Source organism: Gobio gobio, assembly GCF_949357685.1.
Source record: "Gobio gobio genome assembly, chromosome: 12".
In the NCBI taxonomy this organism is placed as follows: domain Eukaryota; kingdom Metazoa; phylum Chordata; class Actinopteri; order Cypriniformes; family Gobionidae; genus Gobio; species Gobio gobio.
The window spans coordinates 10,375,984-10,401,735 of NC_137105.1; the positions used below are offsets into that span (position 1 = coordinate 10,375,984).

General features: G+C 36.4%; 1 protein-coding gene across 2 annotated transcripts; it reads right to left on the reverse strand.

Moving 5' to 3' along the window:
* Positions 1-3,646: 3,646 nt before the first annotated feature.
* gopc (golgi-associated PDZ and coiled-coil motif containing) lies at positions 3,647-25,178 on the reverse strand. Of its 2 annotated transcripts, XM_079830351.1 has the most exons (9): positions 24,701-25,172; positions 18,725-18,889; positions 14,470-14,493; positions 13,162-13,337; positions 12,876-13,041; positions 10,321-10,416; positions 10,017-10,181; positions 9,324-9,498; positions 3,647-4,655 (listed from the first exon to the last, which is right to left on the reverse strand). In XM_079830351.1, exons 1-9 carry the CDS (start codon positions 24,980-24,982, stop codon positions 4,537-4,539), a joined length of 1,368 nt encoding a protein of 455 aa, XP_079686477.1. In that variant the 5' UTR covers positions 24,983-25,172; the 3' UTR covers positions 3,647-4,536. The 2 variants fall into 2 exon arrangements, with proteins under 2 accessions (XP_079686477.1, XP_079686478.1); XM_079830352.1 differs by lacking the exon at positions 14,470-14,493 and having other exon boundaries at positions 24,701-25,178.
* Between the last annotated feature and the right edge of the window lie 574 nt (positions 25,179-25,752).

Sequence of the window (25,752 nt, forward strand, 5' to 3'; positions counted from 1 at the left end):
TACCGGCGCGATCATAGATATATACATAGATTCCTCATTAGTGCCTGCACGGATCGGTCGAATGAGGCATCATATATAATTTTGATTGCGCCAGTATTTTGACCTTATTCGCCGGAAGTTATGGCGCTGGGAATACTAGACATTCGTCTGATAAGAGGTAAAGAAAACAAAACATAAATACTGTTCGGTTTCTCGCAGAAACCGATCGTTTCGTGTCTTAAGACACGAATGTGTAGCTACGAGCCGCATGGTTTAATAAGGATTCGTATGTCTGTGTTTTTACTCTCATACTCTAAAATATCCCCATTGACATGCATTATACGACTATCACACTGCAACGGTTGGAGTTAAAAATCTTCATTTGTGTTCTACTGAAGAAACAAAGACATCTACATCTTGGATGCCCTGGGGGTAAGCAGATAAACATAATTTCATTTTTGGGTGAACTATCCCTTTAAGTCAATAATATCTTCATAATAGACATAGAATGACTATAAATATCAGTTGTCAATCTATATCCCCCAATAATATGTCTTAGTAAGATTATATTTAAATACTTTTTTTAATGATCTAAGTTCTGTAGTTTTTATTGTGGAGGCAAAACATATAATGCAAGGGCCACGATGATTGAGATTCAAGCTACTAATATACATTCCTCAGAGGCCTGGTGTATCATAGCCTATATTTGATTTAAACATTTTTATTTGATTTTCTAAAAAAAAAAAAAAAATAAATAAAAAAAAAGGATAATCAAGTTTACCCAAGTTCCTTCAGTCCAGGAAGTGTCAAACTTGAAATATTACTAACGATTTAAAAGTTATTTCTTAATAAAAATCTATAAAGATTCCACAGTAACTTTTACATACTAAACTTACCTGCTAAAAAAAAAAAAGTATAAACTGTGAATTAGACGACAAAAGGTATGTAGTAGATTGTGTACAAGATTTCTTTCAAGTTTTGAAAATATGAGACAGTAGACTTGTACTGCCCTCTCGTGTTTAAATCAAGCCCTGCAACTCAACTGTGTATTAAAGGGATAGTTCCCCCAAAAATGAAAATTTGACATTTATCTGCTTACCCCACGGCCATCCAAGGTGTAGGTGTCTTTGTTTCTTCAGTAAAACACAAATGGAGATTTTTAACTTCAACCGTTGTGTGTCACTCATAGACCTTCCTTTCCGGAAGTGCTGTGCTTTCGGGGCTGTTGGACATGGTGTTGTATTTGAGGTAAAAAATTATATAAATACTGTTCGGTTTATCGCACAAACCGATCTTTTCGTGTCTTAAGACATTAATGTGTCGTCACGAGCTGCATGGATTAATTTGAAGTTGTCTGTGCATGTTTTTTTTACCCTAATAGAATTAGACCCCATTGACATGCATTCTATGAGTGTGACACACAGCAACGGTTGAAGTTAAAAATCTCCATTTGTGTTCTACTGAAGAAACAAAGACACCTACACCTTGGATGGCCTGGGGGGTAAGAAGATAAATGTCAAATTTTCATTTTTGGGTGAACTATCCCTTTAAGAAAAAAACTGTTATCAACACCTCAACAAAGCACAATGCTCTGGGCAAATAAATTTAAGTTTATTGAAACATTTCACGTCATACATTAACTACACGTGGAACATTTATTCCCAATCTCCTGTGTTTCCGAAGCACGTTTCCTATGACACTGGAAAAAAACAGTTAACAGAAAAATGAAATCACAAACCAAAAAAGATTTGGTTAAAAGATGCAGGTCAAAGCTGCATCTGTACTGTGCCATGTGTGGGAAGCATTTAGTGCCTGCGGACACACATCGTCTCCCATGGGAACTAATCAGTAACGAGAAAATAAAGGTAACATGAGTCCACTGAACCGTTCGGCCCACATACTGATAAGAGAAGACCATACGGCACTGATTGTCCTGACTGCCCTCATCTGCATAACATCTATCCACACCTGTGACGATTACAGTTGGGTGATTAATACCAGAATAAATGTGTGTTATAAGCAATTTAATATTTGACACTCAAGCTATGCTTCCTTGCTGAAAACCAGCCTAGACCCTCTAACCACCTTGTTTAAGCCGTTTCTCTCTCAGCAGGGTAAAGCATGTGTTTAGAGCATGATTATTGCTATGTAGCCCATGTTTCAATTAAATATATAGTAGTCAGTGTTCAGACATTTAGACTGGAGCATTAGATGGCTGAAGCTGAAGCTGCAATCGAGATAGCGGCATGAGGGAAAAGTGACATGTTAAATAACTCAATGGTAGGAAAGCAAAACATGATGATTATAGGAACCTCTTCTAGTGTTCTACACAGTAAAGATCTTACAATTCACAGATTTGAGGCACTACAGCCAACTCTATCGAGACTGAATAGGGTAAGATAGTCCTTGATTTCTGTACCCTTTTGTTTTTCACAGAATATAAAGATGGGCTTGGATTAAATAACGCTATGCTACATCGCCGTGTAAAAATGCAAGTACACTTCCCAAACCAGATAATATCAGTATCTTTTCTAAAGACACCGTTAATACAGTAGGTTTAATGGCACTATCAGATCTAGACAGACATTTTTTTTCAGCGAAGACGCTCAAAAATACTTCTGCAGATGGGGATATCTCATTAAAAAGAACGGTCTAGAAATGTCCAGGTCATATTTCACTCTAAAATAATAATAAAAATTAAAAAAAGATAGGTCAATTTTTTTTTTAAATAAAGAAAATGTTTGATTTTAGGGCAAATAATTTATATTGTTTTTATTTTGCATTGAGACATTATTATTAGGAGATATAAGCACATTCACCCTTTTCCAATACTATACAGTAGCTCAAATTTATTTATTTATTTACTCATATGAAAAAAAATATATATATATTATTTAAAAAAAGTATGTGTACTTTTTACACATATACATATATTAGTGCAGTCAAATCGATTAATCGCATCTAATATGAAAGTTTTATCTATACACACACACACACACACACACACTGTATATTTTTATTAATAGATGCAATTAATCGATTTGACAGCACTAATATATATATATATATATATATATATATATATATATATATATATATATATATATATATATATATATATATATATATATATATATATATATATATATATATATATATATATATATATATATATATATATTATTTTGCGTTATTATTGTTATCATTTTATTACTCTTATGCTATATATATATATATATATATATATATATATATATATATATATATATATATATATATATATATATATATATATATAAAAATGATGTTACAAATTAGCATATTTAATTTAGGACCATTAAATATTATTGTTATTATTTTGCGTTATTATTGTTATCATTGTATTACTCTTATGCTATATATATATATATATATATATATATATATATATATATATATATATATATATATATATATATATATATATATATATATATATATATATATATATATATATGGCTCTTAAATCTCAATTCATCTAACGTGAAAGTCTGTTTATACAATATATGTATGCAAAGACACGCATGCATGTATGTATGTATGTATGTACGAATATATTATATAAACACAAACTTTTATGTTAGATGCGATTAATAGCGATTAATCAATTTGACAGCACTAAATAAATATATAAACAATTACATTTTAATTGTACATCTGTAAACTGAAATTATAAATTTGAGGGTAAAGTTTCCCTGAATTAAAAATGGGGGGTAAATATGAAAATATGACCTGGATATCTCTTCTACAAACTGGCAATGATCAACTAAATGGCACATTTAAACTTGTCCACTGCCGTTCTTTAACTGTTATGATCGGAAAGCAAAGTAAATGTAATCACGTGGGTGTCAACTGTTATTACGACATGCTGTGTTGTTTCTCTCCCATCTCCTACTGTCCACCCAATGTGCAAAACAGGAAGTGACATCATCCTGCTTGCATTCGCTCTGGAGCGGCTCACACTAGGCTAAAGCAGTGAGGTTAAAAACAACGAGGTTTTACATGAACATACACTTTGAGCAAACGGTAACCCGTTGCTATATCCATCTACTTCAGTACGAGAGAAGAAATGTGAATCATTTAAGTAGAAGCTCTACATCTGAGCTCAGATTCAGCTCACCTATGGAGGGTCATTAAATGCACGGAGAGGTTACACAAAAGAGGAAGTCAAGAATCTTATACCATATAATTCCATCCAATCACTTTTAGTCATCTGCGTAGATCGTCATTTTGTCCCCTCAAGTGTTTCTTCACAACTATAAACCAAGATGGTGACGTACATTTGCGAACAATCCTTTGTGGCCACTGAGTAACATTATGTCCTCTTTTCTCAGTGCTTCTCAGTGGTTCATCCATCTCCAGTGGACGTCAAAGCAGTCTGTTCTCCATACGGCATAAAACAAGAAGAATCTCGTATGTTACATACTATACATGTGCAGTCTTAATCTCTTTCTGCTCTCTGTCTCTGCGCCTGATGCTCCTCTCTCATCTCTAGGCTCATTCTCGTAGGCTGAAGATCTAAGAGGAACTCTCTGCAGACTCTGCTGTCTTGGAGGTCTTGTCGTCTGAAGGGCTTTCACTGGACAAGCCGGTATCTCCATTCTCCGTTCTGTTGTTCACTAAGTGCTTCCCTACAGCTGTAAGCATAAAGAAAACAGACGGACAGTTTATATAAACTGCACAATTTTCTTTTAACCATTAACTAAACCATTGGTTTTAATTATTAACTGCTGCATAGACTGTAACAATATGATTACATGCACTCAGGGTTTGACATTAACTTCTTTGCTCACCAGCCACTGTGGCTAGTGGTTTTCCAAAGTTTCTAGCCGCTCAGCATTTTCACTGGCCACAATTTTGCTGTTTGGAAATTCCATTTTATATGGTTAAAGTTGACTTTGGCATGCTTAAATTACCCGATTTTGAGTCATTTTACTTAATTTACAAGATTTTAAACTCTTTCAAACTTTCAAATGCAGAGTGACCACCCAAATCAAGACACATTGTATACCAGCTGGTGGGCAAGGAGTGGGCAATGTGAGTTATTTTTGTTAGGCTATATAAAAGAACAAAGAAGCAAATGAGCAAATTACAAAAACAATTTAATTTTTTTAATCTTTTTTTAGATACAGTAGGTTTATTTAATATGTATACAGTACATTTATTTAACATAGTTGCTAAATTTAACATTTATTTACTGTAGTTGTTTGATTAACATTAATGACAGAGGTATTTAATTGGGCTGCTGAATGCATGGACGTAATATTCTGACACATATCCAGTTATTACCCACCTGTTTACGTATACTTAAGCCATAACCGACTGTGTTCATGCGAGATACTCCACACAATGGACATTTTGACATCTGTGTGCGCGTGTATTTGTCTATTCAGGCGCAAGGAGAACTGATCATGCGTGCGACAGAGAGAGAGTGCATGCACTGCACGCGAGAGAGTGCTTCTGTTGTGTGTCATTCTGCGCAATTCCGCCTATCCCGCCTTCACTAACTGCAAGTTAATCGATAAAGAATTGTTATTGAATTTTAATTTTGTGATATGACGGTCTTGAAATTTCATTTGGCTGTAGGCTGAAATTATATTCAACCCGCCAAATTGGCTCGTGGGAAGGGCTGCCTTACCCGCCACAGCTGAAATCTACCCGCATTTGGTCAATGTCAAGCCCTGCATACACTACTGTTTTTTATTGAAAGAAATTCATAGTTCTGTTCAGCAAGGATGCTTTGAATTGATCAAAAGTGACAGAAACGACATTTATAATGTTACAAAAGATTTCTATTTCAAATTAATGCTGTTCTTATGAACTTCCTATTCATCAAATAATCCTGGAATCCTGAAAATAATCCCAAATCATCATATTAGAATGATTTCTGAGGGATCATGTGACACTGAAGAGTGGAGTAATGATGCTGAAAATTCAGCTTTGCCATCACAGGAATAAATTGTAAAATGTATTACAGAATAAAACAGTTATTTTAAATAACTATTAACTATAATAACTGTTAAATAATAAATAACAGTAAAAAAATATATTATTTTAATATTTTACAATTTGACAGATTTTCCTGTATATTTGATTTTTTTTTTTAAATGCAGCCTTGGTGAGCAGAAGATATTTTTATATAATAGTTTAATATAAATTTTCCCCTTTACAATAATACTTTTACAGTATTTATTAATCCATGTTAATATTAACATATACTAATACATTTTAATGCTTCAAGTTTTATTTAAAATTAACTTTCTATAATAATAATTATTTATTTATTCATTCATATTTATTACTTATTGCCTTATCAGCATCAAAGAAAAAAAAAAAAATTATTGAAAAAAAGAATACAATATTAATATATTACAAACAAACATGACCTGACAATAAACAACAGTATAAGTTGAGAGAGGACAATAGTATATTTATAAATTGACAGATTAATAAAAGCTTAATATTAATATATAACATAAATATTATTGTAGTATTGTGTACTTTTAATTGCCTTATCAGCATCAAAGATAAAAAAAAATATACAAATAATAATAATGATGTTATGAATAAACATGAATTGACAATAAGGCTGTCAAAAACTACATTTTAATTTTATACTTAAAGGGTCGGTCTAATGTGGCGTTCACACCGGACGCGATTCGCGCGAATAATTCGCGCTAATCGCGCGAAGGTGGACGCGTGTACATTTTGAGTTTACTCGCGCGAATCGCGCGTGAAATTCGCGCGAATCGCGTGTGACATTCACTGCACAACAGATGCGAATTCGCGTCATGGGCGGGGCTTCCGCCAGCAGCTCGTCTCGTTGAGAAATGGCTGACATGGGCTGTGTTTACATGTCTTTTTTTTTGTTCATATCTACTGTTAATGTGTGACAAAACGTAGTTTTAAGACTTTTTCAGTCGATAATGTAGTTGTTTAAAGCTCAAATCTGTGGTTTATTTACATAAACAGTGCCTATTTGAACATTTTATCTGCCGTTGTCGGAGCTGTGAGCTCCAGCGGACAGCGCGCTCAGCGCACGTGAAAGCCGGCGAGGGCAACCTTTCCTCGGCCAGTCCTTCTGCCGTCTCCCGCTGGCTCTGATGTCTCTGTGGCGTGTGTCTCGAGCTATAATTCGTCTTGTAACGGCCGATCTTTGGTCTCATGGATCTATAATTTGTTCCCTGGCAAATCGTTTAGGCTGAGGGCAAAGATAAGTTTCATTACTTTATATTTTTAGGCTATAACTGTACGTTGCAGTTGTAACGTTAGCCTACTAGCACTGACTCTGAATGTTTGACTGCATTGTTGCTTTGTTTCATGTATAGCTTGTTATACATTACTGATACTTTTGTATTATTGATCATACATAAACTTGCATTTAACAAAAAGAGACTGGGTTGTGTTTCATGTAATTTAATGTTATCACAGTGATAATCATATTGTCTGAACCAGATATCAATATACAGATTTTCTCTTCATTGTTGTCACTACTAGAGCAAGCTCCTGATTGGTTAACGCGGCGCGAAATATCCGCCAAAGTTCAGATTTTTCAACTTGAGCGTTTCGCGCGAATCGCGCGTTCAAAACGCTCAAGTCGCGTCCTTCTCGCCGCCTCAATCGCGCGAATCGCGCGAATCTCGCCGCCTCATTCGCGCGAATCGCGCCGCAGAATGCCATTTCGCGTCTCTGCATTGACTTAACATGTAAATCACTCGCGCGAATCGCGCGAATCGCGCGAATCGCGTCCGGTGTGAACGCACCATAATGCTATTTCTTGCATTCTGACTTATTTACACTGTTAAAGAGTTGGATGCCCATGCTAAATATGGCCAAAGTTTTAAAAAATGAGTTGGATGTATGACATTTATTTACAGTGCCAAAAATCCTTGTATGGACACTTCTCCCGGAAAAAGAGCGTACACACCAACCAGAGCAGGAGCGAGAGCACGCCCATCATCAATGTCACCAAAGAAGTGTGTTTTTGGTTGTGAGGGAAAGATAACCTTGTTCGGCTTATTTTAAATTCGACGAATATTCAAAATTCTAATTTTTATTAGACAGCCCTAATTGACAATGAATAATAGTATATTATACATTTACATGGATTAATAAATGCTGTAATTCCTGGGTCATTTGCCATGAAGAAAATCACTTATGGTGATAGATCAACCAAAAATTAGCCATTGACTTCCATTTTTTTCCTACTATGGAAGTCAACGGCTACCATCAACTGTCTGGTTACCAACATTCTTTAAAATATCTTCTTTTGTGTTCAACTGAAGACAGAAACTCATACAGGTTTGGAACAACTTTAGGGTGAGTAAAGGCATTTTCACACCTACCTTGTTTGGTCCGGATTTTCTGACTTTTCAGTTTGGTCCGAATCAAAATTAAAGATGTGAAACCTCCCCCGTACCACGGTCCGGACCAAACAGACGAAATTTGGTCCGACAAAAAGAGGTAGTCTCGGTCCGGATCAAATTGAACAAAGGTTCGGTTCGTTTCTAGTGTGAAAGTATTTTCTGTATGGTTCGAACTTTCAGACCATTTACAGGAAGTTCCTGTTTATGTTTAAATATTATAATGTTATTTTTAAATTCAATCCAGGCTACAATGATTATGAAAAGTGAAAAGATGCGCAATATGTTAAAAGACAGAAGGTCAGAAATTATTTTGAACGAAATTTTTTATGATTTTGCTTAGAAAGCCTTTCTTTAATGTGAATTTCGTTTTGTATAAATTGTATGTTAATTTTAATCAACATTAAATCAGAGAATTGCCTGGATTTAATAAATAAGAAGCAAATAGTCTATAGCAGACAATAATCGTGGGAGCGATCACATGCATGGAGCGTCTTAAATAAACCGAAACTCAGCAGGCTACTCGTCTCACAAACATGAGAAATATGTGTATATAAAGCTTGAAATTTCCACTTTTAAACGTAATGAATAAAAAATAGTCAGGCAATGCGGACTGTTCAATAGTGGCAAATATGCGTCCGTTCATTCATTCTTGTCAAAGACACTGACGTCAGACGCACGTCCGTTTACAAACCAATCAATGTCAAGATGCAGCCCACATAGATGATGACGAGTGGACGCAAGTGTGTCATGTAAAGTTCTTTAGTCCGCTCGCATAATTGCAATGTGAAACCAAACCAAAACTAACCGAATGTATAACATGTCTCAAAACATGAACTTCGGTTCGGACCTTGGTGCGGACTTTCAGGTGTGAAAACGCCCTAAGTGATGACAAAATGTTAATTTTTTGGGTGAACTATCCCTTTAATTTAATGGACTTGCCTTGTAGAGAAGCGGGGTCAGCAGTGCCATTGTTGTGATTGGCTCCCGATCCCTCTTCCAGCTCGTCCAGGTACAGGCGGTAGCGGTGTCCGCTGTCATCTTCATACTCCACGTTCTCGTCATCAGAGTCCACTTCTGGAGCCACGTAAACCACTTCAAACTCGATTTCCCCCCTCTGCAGAGAAACCCCCCCCCAACTGCGTTAGTGTCTGGAGGTGTGGGTGTCTGTGTGCAAGTTTCTTGTGTGAGGTAAATATAACCTTTGGTTGCTCACACAAAGCTATTGCATGACTTCAGAAGACTTGTCATATACATTTTAGAGCTTCACATTCCAAGTCCTCATTCCCTTTCATTAAATTGAAAAGAGAGGCGACCTTTTGTGTTCAACAGAAAAAAGAAAGTCAAATGTGTTTGGAACATCATGAGGGTGAGAAAATGATGACATAATTTTCATTTTTTTGGTGAACTATTCCTTGAAAGCAGCATGTTGCATCAAATCCTTCATAATTACACCTCACAAGCCCAATTAAAGAACATCTTAACCTTTGGGAGGTTCTCTGCAGGTGTGAGAATAGGATTGAAACATGGTTAATAATAAGTTATAGGTCACGCGCTAAGCCTGATCTGACAGCCCCCTTGTCGAGCTACAAACTGAACTGAAAGGGAGTCTGTGTGTTTGTGCGTGTGTGTCACCTGCTGTGAGAGGATGGTGACGGCCTCTTTGTGCTTGGCATCTCTCAGGTTGATGTTGTTGACGGCTAAGATGGCATCTCCCACATGCAGTCCTCCGCAGCGCTCTGCAGGCTGGGTGGGGTGGATTTCGGAGATGAGGATGGGAACTCCGTGCTCTTTCCCACCCTGTAATGATATCAGGAATGCAAACATTAAATCAGGACTTGGATTTTTGGAACCAACATGAAATAAAATCATGCCTAGTTCGCAATCATAAAACAAATGGATGGAGAAGCCTGCATATTAAATCAAAAGTTGAACTCACAGTAATGGAGATGCCAAGTCCTTCATGATCTTCTTTGCTCAGAACCACTTTGCGTATAGGGCCGACTCCTTGAGTCTTTTTCAGAGAATCTGTGTCCTGGAGAGGTAAATATAGGACACACTCAAGGGTGAATCACATGAAAATGGTAATAGTTCATCATAAAAAAAATAAACATAAAAAATAAATATATATATATTAGGGCTGTAACGATACACCAAACCCACGATTCGGTTCGTATCACGATTTTTGACCCACGGTACGATACAAAACAGTTCAAAAGATATTGAGGAAAAACATTTTTTTTTATTAAATAACATTTGAAAAACCTGTATAAACTGAACACCAAATAACAATATTAACTATGTAAATTATTAACAAAATACCTAAGTAAATTAAACTATATAGCCAAGCTATAACACTTCTGTTTTCTTTGTAATAAAATACTGTTGAAAAACAAACAGAACTCTGCCTCTTTAAGTATTTCTGATAAATGGTCACTTGTATGGCTCTCATACACAGCGCGTGTTTGGAGGACGGGGTTTGTTTGCCAATCGGCCGTAATATAGTGTGCGGTTATGATCATATAGCTGTCTGTGGCACGGGACGTCCATCCATCGGTGGTGATTGCGATGGATTCAGCAGTACTCAACCCTTCCTCCACCTTAGCCTTTGTTTTCTCCAGAAGTTTTGGTAGCACATTTTGAGAGAAATGCGCCCGGCTCGGTAATGTATAACGGGGCTCGAGCACACTAAGTAAAATTCCAATTGCATCTAATTTTTTGTGCTCGATTTGAATTGGCTGGAAACTTTGCTTGGAATAAACTAGGCAGTGTAGGCTGCTGCTGTTGGGTTGTTTTCTGTGCACGAGCTAAACTGATGTCGGCATGGTGCTTTAAGATATGCATCTGCATGTTGGTTGTGTTGCCGGCCGGTTGGGGAAGCTTCTTGAAACACTTACGGCAAATTGTGTGGGTCTTGTCAACTACACGATTGCCATCCTTGTTCTCCACTGGGTAGCCGAAATGTTGCCATACTGCTGACTTAAAAGTATTAGGAGGGTCCGCGATCTCTGGGTTGGTTGCCATGTTTCCTCGCGTTCTTTAACTAGCTCGCGTGACGCGTCACATGATTGGAAAGCTTAAGGTTTCACACGTAATTGGAGGACGCTTACAGATAAAATTAAAGAATTTATCCTCAACTAGTTTTGTGGTGTAGGTCTACGTATTTTATAATGTTAACTTCAAATAATACTTATAGTAATTTAAAAATGTGGTTGCATTGGATCTTTCTGGGAGTTGGAAGAGGTGTGTCGCGATTCTGCCTTCTCACATCGCGATACAGGTTCGCGGACCTGCGTATTGCGATTTCATATCGCATATCGTTACAGCCCTATATATATATATATATATTTTTTTTTTATATATATATATTTGTATATATATATATATATATATATATATATATATATATACACACACATACACATATACAAACTTTCATATTAGATGTGATTAATCGATTTGACTGCACTAATATATACACAATATATACACATATTTAACATCATATTAGATTAGATTCAACTTTATTGTCATTACACAAGTACAAGGCAACGAAATGCAGTTTAGCTCTAACCAGAAGTGCAATAGCAGCAAGTGCAGGATATACAACATACGTATATATATATATATATATATATATATATATATATATATATATATATATATATATATATATATATATATATATATATATATATATATATATATATATATATATATATATATATATATATATATATATATATATATATATATATATATATATATATATACATATATATATATATATATATATATATACATATATATATATATATATATATACATATATATATATATATATATATATATATATATATACACACAAAAACACACACACACATACATACATACATACATACATACATACTGTATATTTTGAATATAGGTAATTAAGATAATTTCATACAGTTTTTTTTTCTTTTCTTTTTCATGCATTGTGACGTTATTTTTATATTCTTAGTAGCCGGCTGAACTATGGAAAAATCCCATTCTCGTTACTGGGAGTATATTTAATATTTCAAATCTAAAATCTATTTAATTTAAATAATTTTTAAAGACTAATATATTTAAGTCAATATTAATATTTAAATATAAAAAAAATCTTAATTGTATATTTACTATATTTAAAATATATTTTAAGTATATTAATACATATATAATATATTACCTTGTATAGTATAATATATACTTAAAAAAAATACAGTTTAAGTCAATAGTAATATTTATACAGTATTAATATATTTTTAAAATAGCATATTTGTAAAGTAAAATTGTAAGCATGCAGGGGCAGCATGATTGCCATTTCTTGAAATCCATGCAACAATGCCAAAAAATCTTGCTTCAAATAGGCTTATATATATATATATATATATATATATATATATATATGTGGTGGAAATACACTTCATGCAATATCGCCAACTTGTAAATGAACTGAATGTGCTGTCTTACATGCCCCACAGGTGATGGCAAGGGCTTCTTGGGATCATTGCGCCCCCTGCAGGCTCGGATCACGGTTTTGTGGCGGTGCAGGTGAATCTCCGCTTCAAGCTGGTTCCACAGTTTGTCATGAGCTGGTCCTTTCATGTCTCGCCCAAGCAACTGGATCTGCTGCACCCTAAATAAAAAAAGAGCATTCCTCCTGTTACCTACCACTTCGGCTCTTTGTGTGCAAGAAATCACCACATGAAACCCACACAGTGGTCAATCAGAACAGAAGAACAATGCTGTCCCTTACCTCCCAGCCAGCTCCTTGTCCAAGTACTTGGCCGCCAGTCTGGCTCCATACACCTCCGCCTGTAGTACCGCAATGTGCCTGCGGAGGGCCTCATTCTCTTTCTTCAGCATCTTTACCTCTGCCTCCAACTTGGCCTCCTTCATTTTTTCTTTCTTACTGGCCTCCAGTTCCTTCTCCTGTGAAATTGAATCAAACAAAGACAAGAGGTGAGCAGTTGAGCGCTGAAACTCTGGCGTGCTTGAGGTCTGACCATGTATGTATACAGGGATAAATCATCCCAGCAGAGTAACGTCAAATCACTGTCATTAACAGCTCTTCCAACGTGCTGCCCAAGAGGACAAGAAGCAGAAGACCTACGTCGCCACAATGACCACAAAAACAACAACTTCACAACAGTACAAATGACACACAGGTGAGGTGAGATCACCAGACAAACACTCTAGTTAAAGGAATAGTTCACCCAAAAATGAACATTATCCCATAATTTACTTACCTTCAAGGCATCCATACGTCGGCTCAGAAGTAACCCTTCCATGGGAACTCGACTTGGTCGTGACCATTGTCGGAAGGCGGAAGCCAGTGATTATAGTATATAATGTTTAAAATATGGATATTTTTCTTACAAAAACCCATCGCTTCACTTCATATGGATTACTTTTATGATGGATGGATGGATGCGCTTTTTTGAGCTTCAAAAACTCTATTCAATGTCATTACAAAGCTTGGAAGAGCCAGGATATTATTTAATATAACTCTCTGATTGTGTTCGGCTGAAAAAAGAAAAGTCATATACACCTAGGATGGTTTGAGGGTGAGTAAATTATGGGATCATTTTCATTTTTGGGTGAACTTTTCCTTTAAAACATACCACTAAAAGTGTGCACATGCTATAGACTCAGAATTGTAACAAATGTAGATTTAACATCATAGTTACTACAAGTTCGTGACAAGTACATGACTTGCATATGAATGGCACCTCTTCATTTGTTACAACCTTTAGCAGTTAATCTACTAGTACACAAAGGCCGCTTTTACATTACACGGTTCAAGTGACCCAATTCCGATTTTTTTCCTCCCATGTGGCACAGATCAGATATGAACGTGTAAGCAGGAAAAAAGTACATGATTCCGATAATCTCAGATTATCAGATTATCGCCAAATTTGGGCATCGAGACCTGCAGTGTAAATGCGGCCAAAGAGAAAATAGTTCTTCATTAGGGATGTTTGAAACAGACAGCAGAAGCATTAACAGGCAAAAAGAGTGGAGTTAGATGGGACACACAGATTCAAAACAATGCAAAACTTACCTTGTCCTCCACTGAGGGAACAGGCTTAAGATTGAGAAGAAAAACAGAGGGTCAAAAGTTAGAGAGGCAGGGTTAAACAGGAAGGTGTTTATAGAAAGCGTCATCATTCATCCTTACATCAGCAGGGTTAAGACAGAGCAGAGTGCCAACCCAACCGGAGCCTGTTAGTGTTCATTACAGCTGATCATACAAAAGATACTTCAATTACACCATCAAATGTCACAGCTACGCAACATAGCCAAAAGTATGTGGACACGTGCCAATTAGTGGACTGAGCTATTCCAGTCAGTCCCGTTGTTGACGGCTGGATAAACTGGAGCATACAGCCGTGTTGTTATCTCAACAGACATACAAGTCGTTTTCTCAGATTTCTGCACTCGGCTACTCTAAGCCATGTTACTGTGAAGTGAAAAGGTCTAGGAACAACGACAGGTCAGATACAGAAGCTCACAGAACAGGACAGCTGAGTGCTGAAGCATGAAGTGCACAAACACTGTCTGCAGCTTTAATACGCACTGTCAACTCACAAACTGCCGTCGAAAGATTGAGTTAGAAGGTTTATAAAATAGAGATTTGTTATGTAATTAGTCGATTTATATTTTATTATTCAGGAAGGACGCATTAAATTGATCAGAAGTAAAAGTAAAAACTTTTACATTATTACAAACAATTCTATTTCAAATAAATATTTCCACTAAAATATTAAGCAGCAAAACTGTTTACAACATTAATAAGAACTTTCTGGAGCAGAAAATCAGAATATTATATGATTTTTGAAGGATCATGGGACAGTGAAGGCTGAAGATTCAGCTTTGCTTACATATACTGGAGATACAAACATAAAATTCGATTTAGGATGCGATTAATCACAGTTAATTTTAATATATATATTAAAATTAAAGGGTTAGTTCACCCAAAAATGAAAATTCTGTCATTAATTACTTACCCTCATGTCGTTCAACACCCGTAAGACCTCCGTTCATCTTCAGAACACAAATGAAGATATTTTAGTTGAAATCTGATGGCTCAGAAGGGCCTCCATTGGCACAATGCACGGTACACTCTCAAGCCCTTTAAAAGGTACTAAAGACGTCGTTACAAAGTCCATCTCACTACAGTGGTTCTAAAATAACTTTATGGAGTGACGAGAATAGTTTTTGTGCGCAAAAAAAACCCTAAATAACGACTTATATAGTGATGACGATTTCAAAACACGCCATCATGAAGCTTCGAAGTGTTATGAATCAGTGAGTCTAATCATGATTCGGATCGCGTGTCAGACCGCCAAACTGCTGAAATTTGGCGATCCAAACAGCTGAATCGACTCGCTGATTCATAACGCTTTGAAGCTTCATGATGCCGTGTTTTGAAATCGTCATCACTATATAAGTCGTTATTTAGGGTTTTTTTGCGCACAAAAACTATTCTCGTCACTCCATAAAGTTATTTTAGAACCACTGTAGTGAGATGGACTTTGTAACGACGTCTTTAGTACCTTTTAAGGGTCTTGAGAGTGTACCGTGCATTGTGCCAATGGAGGCCTTTCTGAGCCATCAGATTTCAACTAAAATATCTTCATTTGTGTTCCGAAGATCAACGGAGGTCTGACGGGTGTCGAACGACATGAGGGTAATTAATGACAGAATTTTCATTTTTGGGTGAACTAACCCTTTAACTGTGATTAATCGCATCCCAAATCTAATTTTATGTTTATAACTAGTTTTTACAGGGTTTTTTTATTTTATGTTAATAATTATACGCAGTACACACACATATATTATGTAAACACAAACTTTTATTTTGGATGTGATTAAATCACAATTAATTTTTCCCAGCACTATATATAAAATTGTGCCGATTAACTTTCCCATCACCTAATGCTCTTTTTAAAGTAATTGAATAACACTGCTCAGTGTAATCGTTAGAAAATCTCAAACATGCATTTTTCATTCTGTTAGGGTTAGTTTTTCATTTATTTAAATAAAATATTATAGAATATATAAACTGTTCATAACATGCAAGTAGTAACTATCATCTTATCTGCTATTTGCATAATATGTACCATGGAAATATGCATCTAGGCAACATAGTTAATAATGAATGGAAATCTAAACCTACAGCACACATTGATGGTCTGTGGTTTGTTTGCCAAATGCTATGTCAAAAGTTCTGTATGTAAAACAGGCTCCTGGTTTGTCTAGTAATACTTTTTTGAGATGGGTCTGGAAGAACTCGTTTGGCCTGTTCTTAACCCCACTCAACTAGCAAGTCTTAATCATCGAACTTCACTGCTAGGATCCACTGACACCCCAATGGAAGCAAATTCTCAATAAGTCAGTGTCACATCAAACGAAACACCTTCCCAAAAGAGTGGAGGCCATTATAATGGTTCCAATTCCACATTAGAAGCTTTCGCACCACAGGAACTTTGTCATAGTTCCTAGAACTAATAGTGGAAGTACCCGCTTTTTGACGTGTTCGCACCACAAGAACTGGGAACGATTTTAGTTCTAGGGATGCCTTTTGGGAGAACTAAATTAGCTCCTACTTTAGAATAGGGTCTAACCCAGCACAACAGGAACTACCAGTGACGTAAGTGTATGTTGAATGGCCATCGCACGCAAAACATAGCACCCGCCATTTTAAAAAAAGATGTGTACACACAGTTTATAGCCTATATATTTACTCCACAAACTAACTCTATGAACATGGAAAACAGTGATTGATGGATCTCTCAATTTATTTACGCTAAAGAGAAAATCCAATGCAACTTTGAGGGGACCAAGCGAAACATGATTATGTATTTCTGCTTATTAACTAGCGACATTGGCCATCAACCACAATGCAAATGCTAATACTTTTTCATATACTGTTTACTTTCTTTATATAAAAGTTCTATCTAATAACGTATTGTTAAACAGATCGTAAAATAATGAAGATGGAGAATGAGAGCGCTGTGTGCTCAGGCTCTGGCATTTGCTGCGTTCCAGTACATTTTTATTATGTCCTTCACTTGCTAACTTCCCTCCTTCTCGATCACTCGGATGTGCGTCATTGCTTACGTTGCACGAGTGCCCACTACTGGCGGAACCTTTGCTATGGACTGAACTGGAACGTCCTACGCCCTTGATCACTTGGAATCCACTATGGAGTTGATTTATTATTTATTTGTTTTCCTTTATGAAATTGTTTAATGCAGCATTCTATATGTATATATGTGTGTTTGGGTTGTTTTAAATGTTTTTAAAAATAATCAAAATATCAGAGTTGTTTGTGGTGGGGTAAATTAAACGCGATATGCTGTGACGTCACATTCGTGTTGCAGTGTGGGATATTATGAAGATGCCTGAAGTGCACATATGAAGTAGAAGGTCTGTACATATAAACTTCCCTCGTCCACTTCACGAAGTGGAACGCACTTGAAAATGATTCCCCCAAGGGGAAGTGCTTAGGGAAGTTCGCAAGTGCATGTCTAAAACTGGAGTGGAACGCAGCAATTCTCAGCACCTTCAAGTCAAGTCAAGTTACTTTTATTTATATAGCGCTTTTCACAATATAGATTGACCTTCAAAATAAATGTCCGCCATGCCGTCAAAATAAAAGTCACAACAACAAGGCTTGGCTTACGTCACTTCTTACTCGTGGTGCAAATGCAACCAGGAAAATGGCTCTAGGGGAACATTTAGTTCTCGCGAACTGCCATGGTGGCTAGTTCCTATAACTAAGTTCCTAGAACTAGCTCTGTTAATGCCAATAGTTTTGGAATGAGATGTTCAGTGATCAGGTGTCCACATACTTTTGTAAAAATATTGAGTTGAAGATCCAGGTGGCCTTGGTTGGGGATAGATCACCCAAAAATGAAAATTCTGTCATCATTTACTCTCCCTCAAATTGTTCCAAACCTGTATGAATTTCTTTGTTCTGCTGAACACAAAAATGAATGTAACCAAACAGTTGATGGGCCCCATTGACTTACAAGTATGGAACAAAATTACTATGGAAATCAATGGGGCCCATCAACTATTTTGCTATCGACATTCTTCAAAATATCTTCTTTTGTGTTCAGCAGAAGAAAGAAAGTCATGGAACAACTTGAGGGGGAGTAAGTGATGATAGAATTTTCATATTTGGGTGAACTATCCCTTTAATGCTAACATATTATATCTAGGTGTCCTACAGGGCACTTTTTTAGTAACTCATCTAGATATAAATCCCAGTCAGTTCTGCTACATTTGTAGTAATAAGCTGTGCTCACCATCCTGTCCTTGATAGAGTCCGAGTCGACCGCCTGGCCGCCTTTGGCTTGGAGTTTGAGCTGCATGGCGTGGAGTTGCAGAAGCTGTTCGTGAACCTCCTTCTCCACCACGACCTTCTCCGCCTGGACGTCCGTCAGCTCCGACCGCAAGTCCACCAGCTGAGCCTAAAGCACACACAGAGTATTATTAACTAGCCATCCAAAAATCATGAATCATGCGGAGACTTGCGATGACTCAAATAGTGTCTGCATATGAAGTATTGCACCATCCTTCCCTAATCCAGAAAAGTAAATCATGCAGATCAACGAAAATGAAAACAGAAAACGTGAAAATGAAGACAAATGTTTATTCTAACAGATTCTAATTGCAAATGAAAATTTGTGGCTTCTGGAATGACTAGGCAGTGAACTAGCACTATTTTTCCTGTTCAGACCTCAAAATAGCTAAAATGCATTCGAGTCAGATCTCAATCTGTACAAAGACAATGTGACATTCCGTTCATCCTAGATTCATCCAAAACATAAACATGCAGGGTTTTTTTTTTTTTCAAAATGGTTAAGTAATTTCCATCTTCTCATATTCATATTCTCATCCGACACACCCATTAACAACCACAGCTGCAATGAATAATGTGAGCCCATCCACCCATCCGAAGGCACCGCCATTAGAAAGTAGCTCAATCCTCCAGCCTCCTAAGTAGCGAAACTGCATCAAGGACAGAAATAAAAGTCCTCTCATAGAAAATCCATTCATTTATTTATTTATGTGCCCGGCCTCCGCTGGATAGCCAATGTTAGCTGAGTGACTTTCATATTTAGCAGTAATGCATTAGAGAAGGTAAATGTATCTGTCAGTACTGTTGAACTCAAAATGAGAGTAGCAAGATTGGTAAATCTGAACCCATTGGCCCTTTGGAATACTTCAGATTCCCACCACTGCCCATCCCGATCTATAAGTGAAAAGCAAGTCTATATTCTCTGTGACGAAATTTCTACTGGCAAAACTGAATATCTTCCCTTGAATTGAAAATGTAACTGAATCGGACTCGAAACAAAGGCACGAAAGTACCTCAAAAGAGTTCGGTGTTTGCGGCGCAGGCAGCATATGACTAGAGTAAAATGCCTCATTGTTGCAGGCCGAGACCTTTTATACAGTAGCAGCCTTCAGAGAGAGTGTTCGGTAAAGATATTTGGGTGGGTCCTTTGGAAAATGACATCATAGGAGTAGTTGCATGTAATCAAAATGGACCCTGTTAGTGAATTCTGAAAATGTCTAAATGCATGTTATTGATCTTACTGTAAACAATTCATCCATGTATAATGCTTATAATGAATTTGACCTCATCAATTGTAAACAAATTGTCATAACTTGATCTTCCGGTGAAACAACAGACTTCTCTCTGGTGGTGTATGCCAGTCTTTCCAGTCATTTTCAGAAAGATTTCTGACGTGCAGACTTTCTAGTAGCTAATGCACAGTATGCTAATTAAAACACCACCACTAAAACAACATAAATATAAGAAAAAATGAATTCAGTTGGTTAACTAGTCGACCATAGTGGCTCATACAGTGGCATGAAAAAGTATGTGAACCGCTTGCAGGATCTGTAAAAATAGGAATAATTTTAACTTAATAAGAGGGATCATATAAAATACATGTTATTTTTTATTTAGAATAAGATATTTGACATAATTTTTTCTTACATATAGTCCACAAGACAAAAAAATAGCTGAATTTATTAAAATAACCCTGATAAAAAGTTTCTGAACCATTGATTCTCAGTGCTGTGTGTCGTTCCCTGGATGATCCACGGCTGTTTTTTTGTTTTGTGATGGTTGTTCATGAGTCCCTTGTTTGTCCTGAGCAGTTAAACTGCCCAATGTTCTTCAGAAAAATCCTCCAGGTCCTGCACACTCTTCAGTTTTTCAGCCTCTTTTTCATATTTGATCCCTCTCCAGCAATGACTGTCTGATTTTAAGATCCATTTTTTTTTTTTTACATTGGACAATTGAGGGACTCAAACACAACTACTAAAAAAAGTCCAAACATTCACTGATGCTCCAGAAGGAAACATGATGCATTAAGAGCCGGGGGGTGAAAACTTTTGAACAGGATGAATATATATTTAAATATTATTTAAATATTATTTTCTTTTAATTTAGTACTGTCCTTCAGAAGCAACAGAAGATACTTGCATGTTTCCCGGAAGACAAATTAAGTACAATTTACCTTGATTTTCAAATTCAATAGGTTTTCACCCCCGGCTCTTAATGCATTGTGTTTCCTTCTGGAACAAAGATTAAAAAAAAATAATAATAATTGTCCACCCCTAGTTCAGGTGTCTTTGTTTACCTGGATGTTCTTGATGTAAAGTTTTAGGTTGATATAACTATATATTACCAAGTCAAGCAAAGAGATTTTGGTATTTAAATATTGCCATTACATTTTTTGTTGGTTTACATTGATGTTAAAATGATATTGTCAGATTTGTGACATTAATGTTTGCTAAAACACTGCTGGTCACTTTCACAAGTTAAAGCGATGCTTTCTTTTCCCAGAAAGAATGTGAAACGCATAAATGGTATCATTCTCAGTTTTTAAATATTTTTTTTATATAATTTAAATAGATATTACACACTTAAAGCAATATCGTATTGCATATCGCATTATTTAACAAGGATATCACATATCGCATTTTTCTTCAATATCGCACAGCCCTACCATGAGGCCACGAGAGAGGATTTGTGAATTTTGCAACACAAACAACATTGTTGTTAGGTTACATGATAATGACAATTTGGCGAATGTACGTCCAGATTATATTCACACTACACATTCATACTATATAGAACATACTTTTTTAGCAGTTGTGAAGCAAGCGATTTCGTCCGCAGTGCATGGTGTGGACGCTAATATAGTTATCGTTCTTGATGTGAATGGGCCTTTACTGTGTTTTCTTTTTGGACACCAATGCTGAGGGTTTTGGATCTTACCATTTTAAATGAATACCATAGAATGGTACCATCACTCTGAGTAAATTATGGGCTAATTTTCATTTAAAGGGATAGTTCACCCAAATATTTAAATTACCCAATGATTTACTCACCCTCAAGCCATTCTAGGTGTTTTGGATCTTACCATTTTAAATGAATACCATAGAATGGTACCGCCACTGTGTCATAGTCTCGCCACTGTGCTTTTTTAAGGACAGGAAGCTGTAATCTTCACTGTAACATCCAACTCTCCTCTTGTACAGCAGGGAGTTTTTATCAAGCTGTGTGTTAATCTGCTCTGCTCAGCTGCGCCGGTGAAGAGGTGGATGCATGCGCGACCCTTCTCGGAAAGAAATTCAGCCTCCCACACAAATATACCTGTGAGTCACTACTGTTAAGAACATGTCATTTGGATTTTTCTATGACTCAAGTGATTCCTCCATGGCAAAGACGATTTCCCTTGTGGAAGGTAATACTGCTTTTCAAATTGGACTGTGAGCTTCGATAAAGAGCCATTAACAGATTTGAAAAGTAGTGAGAAAAGCAGATTACATGATCTGGTCTCCTGAGAAGCCTGAAACTGTCAACACACACAGACAAGACACTTATTATCTAGACTGTGTAAGAGAAAAATCACAGGACGGCAGAGCTCAACAGCAACAATACTTAATACAAACATGTCAAGAGCCGGCACATAAGTGCATGTTATGATGCAGTTAATGTTGAGGGAACAGAAGAATGACCACGTCTGGCACTGAGCTAAGCAGGTTTAACAGGTTTTTATATTCCGTCCTAGTTTTATGCAAAGTATTTTCCTGCCAGACTAGGCCTAATTTGCCAGATTTTACATCTTCAACTTTAGAACGTTCACTCTTAATATGTACAAGATACTTTGCATGTTTGCCTCTGTTCATGTCCATCATGACATCTTGCTTTGCGTCGGGGTCCTGATCAAACACTGTCTGTGTCTGGTTATTGTGTATTAACTTGGTACTTAAAGGGATAGTTCACCCAAAAAGGAAAATTAGCCCATAATTTACTCACCCTCAAGTCATCCGAGGTGTATATGACATTCTTCTTTCAGACAAATAAAATCTGAGTTATATTACAAAAGTCCAGGCTAATCCAAGCATTATAATTGCAGTAATAGTTGCTCTGTTTTTGAAGTCCATAAAAAGTGCATCTGTCCATCAAATAACATGCTCCACGCGACTCTGGGGTGTTAATAAAGGCCTTCTGAAGCGAATCGACGCGTTTGTGTAAGAAAAATATCCATATTTAAAACTTTATAAAGTAAACTTTCGGCCGACCGCCTTCCCTGTTCAATTTATGGAAAAATTGTTGAAAGTTCCCCTGCCGATCGAAAGACTAACGCGACCAGGTACGCTTATGACGTCACGTACGCATCTTGAGTTTCACTTTCAACATTCAACACTTTTCCACAGAAGGCGGTCTGCCGAAAGATTACTTGATAAAGTTTCAAATATGAATATTTTTCTTACACAAACGTATTGATTCGCTTCAGAAGGCCTTTATTAACACCCCGGAGCTGCGTGGAGCATGTTATTTGACGGACAGATGCACTTTTTATGGACTTCAAAAACAGAGCAACTATAAATACAATTCTAATGCTTGGATTAGCCTGGACTTTTGTAATATAACTCCGATTTTATTAGTCTGAAAGAAGAATGTCATATACACCTAGGATGAGTTGAGGGTGAGTAAACTATGGGCTAATTTTTATTTAAAGGGATAGTTAACCCAAAAATTTAAATTACCCAATGATTTACTCACCCTCAAGCCATTCTAGGTGTTTATGACATTCCTCTTTCAGACGAATAAAATCGGAGTTATATTAAAATAATGTCCTGGCTAATCAAAGCTTTATAATGGCAGTAAATGGGAGCCCAAAAATTTGAAGCCCAAAAAAGTGCAACCATATCCATATTTAAAACTTTATAAAGTAAAATATCTAGCTTCCACCAGACCGCCTTCCATATTTAATTTACAATGAAAATGTAACGCCTCTCACAGTTCAAAATGCTTACATCAAAACGTCTGACGTCATACGTCGTGTCAGTTACGTTTTTTCCGTAAATTGAATACGGAAGGTGGTCCGCCAGAAGCTAGACATTTTACTTTATAACGTGTTAAAAATATGGATATTTTTCTTACACAAACCCATCGATTTGCTTCCGGAGCCATGTGGATACATTTACTTTTATATAATGGAGGCATGCACTTTTTTGGGCTTCAAATTTTGGGCTGCCATTATAAAGCTTGGAAGAGCCAGGACATTTATTAATGTAACTCCGTTTGTTTCGTCGGAAAGAAGAATGTTATATACACCTAGGATGGCTTGAGGGTGAGTAAATCATGGGGTAATTTTCATTTTTGGGTGAACTATCCCTTTAATGATCAAAAGCCCCGCACTGTATATTAATTCCGTCTCAAATTCAGTGTAATCTTTTAAATTGTAGAAAAGATTTTAGTATGAATGAATGCTACGAAAAGCTTGTTAACACAACAGGATGACAGGATTAATGCCAAATTTGCAATTTTCCATAATCGATACATTCTATACTATACACACATACACACACTATGGTCTAGTCACTCTAGTGAATGCTATATTTATTTGTCCAAGGTATTTAGATGGTAACTTTTGATAGTCTACATTGGTAATACCAGTAGTTTGAAATCGACCTGAAACATGTAACTTAGCTACAATTTTAGAGAACATTAATATATTCTTTATATTCGAATTTTTGTAAAATAAAAATAAAAACAGGTATTAAAGAGTAACTGCCATAATTCCACATTTAAGCCGTAATTCAAAATTTAAGTCATAATTAGTAACTTAGGTCCTAAACACTCTTGAAACATACAAAACAGAATACCTACAGCGAGTTCCGTGTCAGTAAATAAAAGAACAACTTTTGTCTAAAGATTTTAAAATATAATATTCGTCTCTTTTCCTCACCTCTAGTTTGTGGTTGAGCTGGAAGATGGTTTGGGCTTTATGACACAGCTGAGCAAAACATGAGCTGAGACTGGTCATCTTCTGACGGCCCTCATATGTGATATCAGCCTGATCCGGGTCGATCTCTCCCAGTAACAGATCCACATCCACAAACGCCTTGTCAAACTCCTTTTCCAGCACCTCCAGCCATCGGAACATGGACATGCCGGAGCCGGGAGCCGCAGCCGGACCGGCGGAGAGGGCCGAGCCCGGAGATCCAGCACCGCCAGCGGACGCAGACATATTCAACACGGGTAACGTTACAGGAAGAACGCACAGATAACTTGAATTTAGCCCTTTACTCGGCGCGATAACTTGGCCGTTTAAGTTATATTAATAACAGGCTTCTGAAGTGATAGACAGTGAGAGTGGTGTTTTGTGGAGGTGTTTTCCGTGCTCTCATCTGAACAGGAAATCCGAGATCGAACAAGTCAACAACGTGGATCGATTAGTTTGGTCTGCCACACGATGAGATCCGTCAATGAGGAAGACAGTCGATAGACGAGCGAATCGAGTCAGCTGTACTTGGAATATTTTCTTCATGGGAATTTACAGCAGATAAACCGTTTGTGCCATAATATAAATACAGATCGTAAAATTTTATTGTTTGTCGAACTGTGTAATATATTTGTTAATTATGATATGTTTTTTTCTGTTGTTATTATTAGGCTATTGTTTAATTTGTTTACAAACTACATGGTAATGTTTTAAGCCCGATTTAGAGAAAAATATGAAGAAATAATGAAAATGAATGATTAAAAGTATTGACATTTAAAACGAAAGCATTCAAACTCATTCAAAAGCATTAAAATACATCAAACTTATACCTGGCACATTTGAAGAAAGATAAGCAACAATTACTGTTTGCTATAATTTGCAGCACAAACCAACCTTTATTTATTAAAAAAACATATGTATATTTAAAGAACATTATTCATATATTATACATATTAAGATGCTGAAGACAAATGAAAGAATTATGTAAAAAGTGTAATTCATCTTTTATACCGTGT

What these genes read in the sequence shown, in the direction of transcription:
- gopc (XM_079830351.1), bottom strand. Translation starts at nt 24,982, where the DNA reads ATGTCTGCGTCCGCTGGCGGTGCTGGATCTCCGGGCTCGGCCCTCTCC. An exon ending in AGCTCAACCACAAACTAGAG is followed by an intron (nt 18,890 to 24,700) that starts GTGAGGAAAAGA and finishes TGTGTGCTTTAG; the next exon opens with GCTCAGCTGGTGGACTTGCG. An exon ending in TCACCATCCTCTCACAGCAG is followed by an intron (nt 9,499 to 10,016) that starts GTGACACACACG and finishes GTTTCTCTGCAG; the next exon opens with AGGGGGGAAATCGAGTTTGA.